General features: G+C 35.9%; 1 protein-coding gene across 1 annotated transcript in view; it reads right to left on the reverse strand.

Annotated features, from left to right (window-relative positions):
- Window positions 1–743: 743 nt before the first annotated feature.
- LOC140145035 (uncharacterized) overlaps window positions 744–12,365 on the reverse strand; it is a 63,521-nt gene continuing 51,899 nt past the window's right edge. The window contains exon 11 of the mRNA XM_072166826.1: window positions 744–6,860. Coding sequence (XP_072022927.1) covers window positions 6,492–6,860 — 369 coding nt within the window. The 3' untranslated portion in view covers window positions 744–6,491. The remainder of the gene's footprint in view (window positions 6,861–12,365) is intronic.

Below are 12,365 nucleotides of genomic sequence, written 5' to 3' on the forward strand. Positions count from 1 at the left end.
GGTTTGCATGTTTTGCACATTAGTAAACCATCTTCTTCTTCCTTATAGGTGCCTCCCTCATATCGTTATGAATTCGGCAGACAGCCAAATCCGGATTCGTCTTTTGGTAAATTCATTTTACGCATGCATTACTTTTGAATTTGAGAACAAGGGATCAATAAGAGGGTGGTATACATGGTTAGCTAACGGGGCATCGCAGTACCGTCAACGACGATAACCGTTAAAAAGTCAATAATGCTGCCCTCTATGGGTTAAGTATTGATCCCTTGTTCTCAAATTCAAAAGTAATGCATGCATAAAATGAATTTACCAAAAGCCGAATCCGGATTCGGCCGTCTGCCGAATTCATAACGATATGTATGAGTATTATCGCACTGCGTACAGACAAGCTGTACTTAATTTGTTACTCTGGAACCTAGAGTAGATGAGTGAATTTTTGTAGTACAGTCAACAGTACCGGGATGATCCCCTGCTCTTTTCGAATAGCATGTGACGTTCTTTAACATGCACACTACATTAATGTGAGAAAATATGCATGTACACGGGACCGACAGCTTAAAGTGCCCTCCGAAGCACTAAGCAAGTGAAGTGACTTGCTCAAGGACACAAAGAGACGGACCTGGGATTCGAACCCTTGACCCTCTGATTCACAGTCCAACACCTTAACCGCTAGGCCACGCTCTTCTCTACATCCTCTTGGTTATCAGTACAAACTAGACACACACACAATGATATAGATCTGTTTAAGTTTCATATTTTATTGACTCACATAAGTTATCATTCAGAAAATCTTATGATATGCAAAAGACAAACGCATTCAAATTATTTGAATTCCAAACATAACATAAACATGTACAACATTGTACATAGAAGTTGTTAAATTACAGATATTCAGTTAAACATGGCTTTGCCATGATTACACAACAAAGTCATAATTGATCTCACAAAGTGTGTTGATCACAAAGTGTGTTTGTGATTTTACTTGCAAATATTTATCATTTTAATCAATGTATCCTTGGTTACTTTAATAAATTACAAATACTTTAAAATAGGTTGACATAAATAGTAATAATCAAATTGAAACCATTCGATCAATCAACTAAAAGAGGAGAAAGAAGCATGAAGATTTCGCCAAATGCGGACACATTAAGGATAGATTTCGCTAAATACACATGCTCTTTGAGTTGCAGTGATGGACTCTAGCATCAAATATTACGGGTGGGCTGGTGGACTCCCATCACCCACACTGCTGCGCACTGTTGCTAAAACTGTGATGGTGGTCATTTAAATTAAAATAACACAGTTTTTGAAGTAGCAGTGAAACTCTTGATGGGAATATAAAACTGCTATCTCCATGACTAGTCCCGTAGTTACAGACTCACAGATGAAAAGGCATTTTATTGTATGCTGTTTTGGAACAAAACAATATTTTTCAATAGGGTTCCAATGCGTTCTTACAAGTGTATCTTTTTCACTGAGATTGTCACCACAATCACTGTTTACTTATTGAGCCAAGTGAGGTATCAAAATTTGCAGAACCATTCTTTAAGGAGGCTGTGTACTCTCAGACATGCATGTAGTAAAAGTGCAATAACTTTGTAATTATTCACGCAAGACATATAAAAGTATACATTTTTTGTAAAGGCAAGACATCAATAAATCTTAATATAAATACAGATTTGGGGTAAAAACAACAATTATGAAGAAAACCACAAAAAAGTGAGTTTTTGGCAATATTTGTTAGGTACATCCAGGGGCTGTCTTTTGGAATTTGTAGGAGAGCATTAAATAGCTCTTCTGGCGCCTTCAAGGAGAGCTGTTTATAGCATTTACAATAGAATGTTCAAGGAGAGATAAGGGTCAACTAAGGAGAGCTAAAAATCACTCTCCTGTATTAGATTTAAGGAGAGCAGGAGAGAACGATTGCTCTCGCTCTCCTCAAAAGAAAGTCCCTGTACATCATAACAAAAAAACACTCTTTCCAAAATATTTTATTTTGTTTTTAGCTCAATCTTGAGGCTCCATTCCAATATTGTTTTTTTCTTCCCTTTTTTTTTTTTTTTTTGATATTGGCCTTTTTTTTGAGATATTGACCATATATGGCATCAAATTGGACTTTTTAAAAACAAACAAACGCCTATTTGCACAAAATGATGCATAAAATCGGAAATAGACCCCCAAAAAAATGAGAAAACCGTTTCTTGAGTCGATCATGCTTTTTACGATGATCATATTTGCTTACCTATAGATGCTGTATTTATTGAGTTATACAACCTAAATTGTCAGTTTACCGAGAAAATGTACATTTAAATAATGGCCGTTGAAGTTTAAAGTGATCACATTTTGCACTTTCATCAAATCTCACAGGAGAATGCGGCAGTTTTTGTTTTTCTACCTTATATTACGTGAACATCGGGTACATCCACAGTCCCTTGAGAAGTTTGAGCGAAATCAATTCATAGCTTGATATTTAAATTGGGGGAAAGAACTTCAAAAAACCCACATTTTATCAGCTAAAACGGAGCCATTTGACCACTAGGATTTTGTGAAATCAGTGCTTCCGTGGTGTTTCCATAAGATGCGCTGTGCATGCAAATAGGCGCCGTGTATGCGTAGCGTATCTGTGTGTAAACAAATTGCGCATTGCGCGCATGTACCCTGCTGGTACAACAAAGATTTTCTTTCCTTTTAAATTTCAAACACGAGTGGAATGGTGAAAGAAAATCCGTAAAATATTGCAGTTGGAGTTTACAAATTTGGATTTTCATTCCTTGTATTTATAACAAACATAACAAAGTACATACATATAAAAAGAAGTCAATTTCGCGAAAGAAACAACGTCTAGAGTACACAGCTGCGTTAAAGGATGAGCGTAATTAAAATGATAAATATTTATAGTCAGATTACTTTCTGATATTTCAGCATTAAAAATGTGTCCAGTGTGTTCTGTGTTTATACAAATTCTACATGGTTTATATCGGGAATTTTTTTTCTCTTTTCCACTAAGCACACGCTTCTGTGCCAATGCTTTTATTTTTTTATAAACAAAAGAACAATAACAAGAATCACAAAAATCATTAAAAATCACAAAGAATTACAAACGCAGCATCAATAACAAAGTGTTACTACATTTTAAACTTAAACAAAATACAAGAGTAGTACTTAAAGAATCATGTTATCTGAAAACCAGTCTTTAAAAATCAAATAAGATATCAGGAATTAAATAATAGCATAAACTATTTTACTTAGGTAGTAGCTGTGAGCCTACCACCCTGAACCCAGAGAATGGGGGGTGATATCATAGCCAGTACATAGGAGAAATAGGTTGTCCTATTTTCCATTATAAACCAAATGCAAAATTACAGAATAATGTAATTACAGACTTACTGACCCATGTCACTTCTTATTCTTCACAAGCCTGGAATATCATGCTCTCACCCATTAGAACTGTTCAGTTTGATGAAAAACTTATTCTGTAAAATTTTCAGAAAGATTAGACAATATTTACTGGTAGCCCAAAAGAGCCTCCAATATGGTGACCCATGTTGTGATTATCGGTCGTCAAACATTTTTGAGCAATTTTAGGAGTACATGCAGCACGAAGTGCCATATCTGGTTGAGTTTAAAACAACGATGTAAGTAAATACAAGACATCTTTTGTTATACATGTATGTTTAACTAGTTACTTTTAATACAATTGCAAAGATTCAGTATCAATAGACACTCTATTTTGAAAATATGCTTGAAAATGACTGACGACCGGCCTGTATTTTAGGTCCTCGCGGCACAAACTGCTATATTAGGTTGAGTTTCAAACAACAATGCAAGTGATTACAAGACATCTTTTGTTATATGTAAGTGAAACAAGTTTCAGTATCAAGAGACATTCCATTTTGAAAATAGACCCCTTGTAAAAATTGCTCACAAATGGCTGTTGAGCGGTATTTGGATCAATTGAGCCCATATTTAGTGCTATGAGTTTTCAAATATATTAACGAGGGGTAGTCGAGTCCAATATTTGAAAACTCATAGCGAGACCAATAAATATTGGGCATAAAGCATCCAATTTAATCATTATTTAATAATGGATCCAATATTTTCACACACTTGGATTCATTAACACATATTAACACGTATGAAAATTACTTAATATACAAGGTTAGTGTGTCCCTTCAATAGCAACATTACTTATACAATTCCATTATTCTTAAAAGTCTCATTCAGTGATCCCAGCGCAAGTGTTAAAAATATTGTTTCATTCATTCAAATTGTCATTTGGTATTTTTGGAATTAAAAATTTAGCAAAGAACAAGGAGTCAGTATTGACGAAGTTGAAGCCCTGTGCATCCGCAGGTATTCATGCTTGTTGAAAATTTCGCGAAATTAGAGGTGTTTTCAGATGAAGAGACGCGATTCGCGAAATACAAGAAAAAGGGATGTTTTTTCAAACCATGTGTTCGCGAAATTGAAAAAAAAAGGTATTTTCATCGAAATATCGTTTCTCTTGCTTTTACCAGAGAAGCGGCATATATCTTCTGTGGTTTTTAAAGTTCACCGACAAGCATGAATACCTGTGGATGCACGGACTGCGGGGGCTGGAGTTGAAGCCCCATTCAAATACATGTAGCAAATTTATATACTGACAGTATGCACTAAATAAAATTACAGATTCATGTGAATGAATTATTTTGTTTTAATACACTGCTTTCAACTGAACCACCAGCAGGCTATGTTAGCATATTTATGACAATGACAAAGGTACCAAAATCTAAATTTTGATCAATTTTACGATCATCCGAATAAGCAAATCACTGAATGGGCCTTTGTTATGAATTAGCTTTCTAGTTTACAAAACACAATCATTTAATCTAACAGCCAAGCTGAACATGGGAGTTCCATTATATTCCATTAATTTTCATGTAACTTCAGCTTACTAAATTCAAAAATGCAACACACGTTTCAGAATTCATAAACCCTAGAACTACATGTACTGAGCCATTTTGTAACACAGACTTTGAGGGGTGGAATTGTTGCAACTCCCGTCCCCACTAATTTTCAATTATAAACATCATATACCGTTATATTTGGTACCAATGTATAGCTGTGGGACTCCTCTATCCATTGATACCAATATAAGTACAAACATTTCCCATTGAATGTTGCTATGACGTCATAATGTGATGACACGCTTGCAAATTTGGGAAATCCTGGCTGTGTACAAAAGTATATGCAAAATAGATTTTTGGTTAACAATTCTAGAAAAAATGTGATTTCACCGAATTTTATCCGAAATATAAAAGGAAATTATTATTTTCACCTAACTAACAATTTAAAAATCAGTAGCTCTTAATGGTTCTACAAGAGCCTCACCCCCATGTTCATCTTTGATGGCCGGTCCTACCCACAGGTAATATGCTGGGGTAAATATTCTATCACTAAAATGACTGAGCGCAACGGATGTAGACTTAGCCTACAATATACTAAAGAATACGGCAACAATCTTTTCATTATGAGACTCGAGTGATTTTTGTAAAAAAATCCAAATCCAGGCCTTTAAAATCATGCGGAACTGAAACAGAGTGTTAACTTAGAATGTCCCTTAAAATGGAAGAATATCAGTTGATTGTCACGCTACATTAGGATTAAAAGTGTGACAGCTGCCTTATGTCACATTGTTGTTGTTTTTTAACTGATGAAAGTTGAGTCTTTAATTACAGAGAATAAATGTTCAGTTTTTGGTGGTCCACTATATTATTTACTAATGAGATGAGCAAGTGTGATGTTTTACAGGCACGTATACAGAACTTCAGCAACAGGGGGGGGGGGCAAATTTCTTGGTGAGTTAAGAAATGATCATGAAACACATAAATATAATATATTAAAGATGAAATGGAACAAATTTACGCAAAGTGTGCCTAAATAGGTTTTTTAGGTGTTTTATTTCTCCTTTTCACTAATTTCACGTTTAAAAAGGGCTGTATACGCTACTATTTTAGGTAGTGGATACTGTGAGTGGATGTCAGACAATGAATCATTTAACATAGCTAACATATTTGACATTTACTTAGAACAATTTCATAGTGAAAAACACAAGCAGCTGGATAAAACTAATTTAATGGCTAATGAGCATACATTTTTTTGTGAAATCACTTAAAATCATCGCATATGAAGATGTATGATCTAATACTTTTTTTTCAATTCTACACCTTGATAGGCGCCTGATGGAAGTTCCATAAGAAACACAAAATAGCATACATGTAGCATTTCACAATTCCATGTTTTGGCATGGATAGCATAGAACTTCTAACTGAAATAACCAGGAATGAAAAAAAGATAAAGATAACACAAGAGTGGATCACAAAAACCGATTTTGAATTTGATCTTGTTTCAAAATGCAACAAGTACGGATTGATATAGATCATTTTGACGTATCCTAGTATTAAATTAACGAGAGAAATATATTCAGGGTCTTATGATAGACTCGATCATGTTTATGAACTGGATGTTTGATCATCCCAGTCATACCTGATTTTTTTGTGCGCTTTTGGATCTTTTTGTTGTTGGTGGCATCGGGAGGTGTACTCATTGCGTCTAATTGATAAGCGATGCAAGACAAATACCTGTTGTTGCTTAGGTAGAGAGCACACCTGCTTGTTGTACCTAGAAAGCCAACTGAATGTCTGCTCAGCAGCCATTGAATTTGTTTTATCCAGATCCTTGTGTTTTTCACGAAATAATCTTGGATGGAGGTTTTGGTGACATGATTTGTTTTTGTGATTTGATATGTGTAACCCATCAATAATCTTGTTTATAGATGCCCACATCTTCCCAAAGTTGCCTGGCAGTGGTAATGTCGGCATCTGAAATAAACGAAAATGAAATTAAATATGGATTTTCAATTATTGTATACAACAACGATGCGTGATTTAGATATGAGTGAAGTTCAAAAGATTAATAACAGTGATTTAGAAGTATGGTAACTACCAAAGAGAACAGCAATTTACATGCTGCTACTAAAGATGCAAATGTAAATGCTATTAAAAACATAACAAAATTAAACACATTGAATTCTGCAACTAACCTAAGATAGCAATATTAAATTTTGCTACCTACCTAAGATAGCTGCTATCTACTGAAGATATGAGAATTTAAATTAAATCAGCGTAATAATTTCAGGCTTCCCATGCTAATTTAGTCCCCTATGGAAAGAATATAATGCCCAACATTGCATCTGGGCTGTGTTTGGCTATAGGCAGGCATGGGTTTTTCGGTGGGCTAGCCAACCAGAGTCACTTCTGGCAAATGCTGGGTTATGTTGGCCATGGGTTTTTGGTTGCAAGCCCTGTTGGGCAAGAAATTGTGGGAAGAATGTACACAGCTGGGCCATGTGTTAAAGCCATATTATAACATTTCCATATAAAATAGTATTTCTTTACCATGAAATTATAGCTTTTATTATCAGCCTTTATAAGTGTTATAGGTATTATGCATGCAAATAGCAATGCATGTTTTTTATTCTGTTTTTGTTAGTTTTTCATGTCCGATTTTAATGACAAAACATTATTCCATACAGAAAAATGAAGTAGCAAAAAATACAACAGTGAGTAACATTCTCATGAACTTGACCATCTATGTTTGGATTGTAATGTACATGTAATTAATGTGTGTAATGAGATTCTTTCTTTCCGAATCTGACTTGTAAAATATTATTTTTCATCACAATCTCTCATTACATTAATACATTTCTGGGTCAAAAGTCAGATAAAACACTTTGTGGTTTTGAAATTTGGTTTAGAAATAAATTAATTTTGGGTTGATTAATGGCTTCAATTGATCTTTATTTTGCCAAATTTTCCAACTTTGGAGGGGGAACATCCCCCTCAGACAACCCCTTGTGTAGTGGACAAACAAATGGCCATTTTTTAGGGCCTATGTTTAGTAACACAATTGATAGGCTTACAGGGAAAACTTGTCCATGAAAGGCTTCATGGACCATCATTGCACACATTTTTGTTTTTCAAACTTAAATTTTCGTGCCAAAATGGTGCCCCCAAATCACTTCAATTCGGCCTTCATTTTGCCAAATTTTTCAACTTCACACCACCCATGTAATCGATATACAAGTGGCCATTTTCGCTTCTGCTTTCGACATTTGCCAATTTGTTTAACACAATAGGCCTACAATAATAGGGGAAACTTGTCCACAAAAGGCTTCATGGACAGCTCATTTCACAAATTTTTCAAACGTTCAAATTTTCAAAACTTTACACAGTAATAGTGCCAAAATGTGCCAAAAAGTTTCTTAGACGATGGCAGCTTGGCGGCCATTTCTTACAGTTTATTCTATTTTTTTCTAAAATTGGGTCACATTCCCATATATCTGCCAATGTATGCAAGGTTTTAAAATACTATTACCACCAAGAAATACATCTTAATTTAGGCAAGAAGTACTATTAAGTGTCTACATTGACCCATAATAAAGTTTTCTAACGCAAAGCAGTTGGACAACCCTTTTAACCTCAAGCAGAGACACCCCCGGGTCATGCTTTGTCAGATCGTTTTTTCCCGGGAGTTGCCAGGCCAGCGCGATTGGCATCGTGTCTCGGCCAATGGGAGCGGTCCTTTCTGAGGGCCAGGTCACGGAGGTCGCAGATTTTATCATTGCATTTGTTGACCAGCATTGGGATGGACGTAAAAATTTATTTCCCACCCACCTCTCTCACTTTAAGGGAGATTTTGTGTTACTAAATGCCTGAAAGCAAATACACTTAGACAAGGCATGTATGCTGTCATGTATCACAGGCTGAAATGGAATCGGAAAGTTGAGCCGACCTTTTAGTGATTTTTGTATGACTATAGCATGCTTTGAGGCATGCTTTTTGCTGTCATGGTCACTATGACAAGGACAATATCGTGGAAAACACATGGGGTTTAACAGACATTAATAAATTATGAGTGCGTTTTGTTTAGGGTATTCTCCTGCAATGGCGTTAAATAACGTGGAACAAGTCTAATCATTGGTTGATTATCACATCTACTGCACACAGGTGCCAGATAGCCATTGTGTCTACGAGTAATTCATACAAAACAACAAAAGCGAAAAGGACAATATGGCAGTGTTAAGCCTTGTCCCTAGAATTGGTGTGGAGCAAAGTTTAATTAATTTTAAGAAATCAATCTAGAAATTGGAAATTGCAGGTAAGAGGTGAAGTGGAGCGAAGTTTAATTAATTTTAAGAAATCAATCTAGAAATTGGAAATTGCAGGTAAGAGGTGAAGTGGAAGGACCAATTCAGTGCTATACCATTCAGGTATCCACCAGTAGAGCGGTGCCCTTATTTTTTGGCACATGCAGTGAAGAAGTCCTTAGGACAGCGTTCAAGATTTGACTTACGTTTGGCGGACACGCGTGTGAAAAAAGGATTTAGGGGTGAAAAGAACCAAAATTCTTGAATGTTTATATGTTTCCAAGGGTAAAATGTCATCTAGTTTCAGATTTTGGCACTTAAAACTCCCTATCTTTTATAGATTTTGAGAAAAAATCATTTTTTGGTCCGATTTTGGCCGAAAATGGCCATTTTGGGGTGACAAAATTTTGACTTGCAGATTTCCTGTGAGTATATGAACATGAAAACTATCAAATAGTGCCTAATTTTCTATTCTAATTGTGTAACAAGGGTACAATTGTGATATTAAAAGCATTGAATGGGATCCATATATTTCTTTATATTTGTAGCAGGGGTAGAAACTTGAAGGTTCGGGTGACAATTGATTTAGAAAAATATACAATATTCGCATCATTTTCAATTTGAAAACGCCATATCTCCACAATGGTATGAGCTATAGGGATGCTTTAAGTGTTTATTTGCTCAGTATTCCATTAGCTAAATGGTGATATAACAAACAAGTAAGCTAGATATACAGAAAATAAAATAACTTGCAAAATGCTACCCCCACCCCTAAGGATTTTGAGGGCGTGAAAAAAGTCACAGATTTTGCAAAAAAAATAAGTCCTTCAAAATTGGGAGGTTTGAGGCTAAACAAAAGACATGTTGCCCTTACCAATGCCTCCCTCTAGAGCAACATGTTTTTTGTTTAGCCCTGAGTATCCCCATTTTGAAGGACTTATTTTTTTGCTCCAATTTTTGCTCCAATTTGGGGACTTCGGGCAGAAATATGCCTGTACAGTGCTATGGGGAAAATTTTCAAGTTGATAATTATGCATTTTTTATGTCAGATTCAGTTTCTACACAAAATTTCACCCTAGAAAATGTTCCTTTAAGTAGGATATCTTTCACTTTAAGTTTCCACCATTCTGTCCGCCAAACGCAAGTCAAAGCTTGAACGCTGTCTTAGACACTTCATGTTGTACTACTTAAGAATATATAAACTTCCTTGCTGTGTCCTGTTCTTTTTGTTATTTACTTGTTGCAGAAAAGATACACACACGGATAATCATGAATCAGGGATAGTATGGTTAACTACGTCAAGAAAAGCTCAGACTCAAACCCATGGTGGAGGCAAGGTAGTGGAATGGTTTACTGAAAGGACGGTGTGCAGATTCAGTTGGTCGATTAGATATGACTGATTAGTCCAACTTGATTTCGTCAGTACAGACTTTGACTGTTAACATTCTGACAAATTTGTTAACGAAATACTACTTCTCACTAAGTTGGACAATAAGCAGTTGTGGAAAACTGAGCAAAAGATTGCGATGATCACACAGTTACCAACAAACATTTTTTTTTCCAATTGGGGAAATACATCAAAGAGTTAATGGAAGTTCCTAAATTGACTTTACTTCGTTTAGAAGCAGGCTTGCTTCAGAAGCATTAATGAAAAATTAATTCCACATTTGTGGTTTTAAATCACGTCTATTTAGGGAGAAAGGAATTAGCACCAGGTTGGCATGGGATAGCTAGACTGGGGCCAAGAACTATGCCCTCAAACTTTTCTTGTTCAGCAAAATATGAAGAAAAATAAAAGGCGTTCAAGTTTTTTCTGAGGTTGCGCAGCCGGCTAGTTATCGCGTTGATTTCTGTTTTTCAAATATATGTCTTTAGTTATGTAAAAGTCATATTTATAGCATGGCACATTCCTTGCGTGTCGCCTATCGGCAATAAACCGAAACCAATTGACATAGAAGGTCACATTGTCAGTTGTCGGCAATTTAAAGCGATTTAGAAAGGTGCGCTAAGTTCACGGCAATGAGTAATAATTATCATTCATAATTACTTAGAGCAGTCACCTTTGATGGGGGGAGGGAGGGGGCGGGGTTTTGGCAAGTTTCTCAATCATGACATGATTAAGAAACTTGTGTGGAGATGTTTGTCTCTTTTAGCCGGCATTTCCAGTTATATGCACATGTATATCCATATTTCATATTAATATTCTATCACATTCGTTCAGTCAGTGTAACTTCCAGGTCCATCTCCTCGAGGATTCATCCTGGGCCGTAGCCCTCGAAGTAACTGATTGTATGCACTAAATCATAGAATGAAAAATTTGATAGTGAAAGTTTCCAGCCATTATAAAGATTCCCTTTTTGGGGTTGTAGTGAATATCATTTTCACTCTGGATTCTGCGTTTTACAGTCGGCTGCACGCTGTAGAATTTAAATTGGGTTCAGTATTCTCACTTGCGCTCTGGAATCCTCCTTTTTTATTGTTTTTGGGATTGGGATTCACGTTCCTCAGTCGGGTGGTCGCTGAAGAATAGAAATTGGGTCGAGCCTTTTCGCTCTCACTTTTGAATCTCCCCTTTTTGTCCGTTTTTTCTGGGTTGTGCGCAAACCCTGTGCTTTTATACTTAATGGCTGGAATCTTTATTTGAAGAATGAAATAAAATTATTGTCTATCCTGATGGTCAATAAGTGGTCCCAAAAAAATTTGCATTCAGTGTGTTTCCTTGTCTCTGTCTGGGGTTAATAGACCATTTTACAGTATGAATTGTAAAGTAAAAATCATATTTATGCAGTGGACTTCGGGTATATATATAAATGCGCTTTCATAAATGCGCATGTGACATCTACAAGTCGCCATACCGTGTTCAACGATGTAAGGTACCCGGATGTACACAAATTCCACACGCAAAAGTATAGGCGAAAATGACAGGTTACAAGGAAAATAATTTTTGCAAAATAGTGGCATTGATTGCAAAGGGCAAAATAATTTGAGCAAAAGATACACTCTTTATTTAGATTTTCCATTACGGACAAAAAAAATTGATGACGGAAATGCTAGATATAGCTGATTTAAAAACTTGTATTTCAGTATTTCCGTGCTAAATGGGCGTGGCAATTGGCCATATTGATGACGAAATGTGATTCTTACTGGCATTAAGGTCAGAACTGAGTAGCTGCTGAGG

The sequence above is a fragment of the Amphiura filiformis genome, unplaced genomic scaffold, assembly GCF_039555335.1.
Source record: "Amphiura filiformis unplaced genomic scaffold, Afil_fr2py scaffold_119, whole genome shotgun sequence".
Classification (NCBI taxonomy): domain Eukaryota; kingdom Metazoa; phylum Echinodermata; class Ophiuroidea; order Amphilepidida; family Amphiuridae; genus Amphiura; species Amphiura filiformis.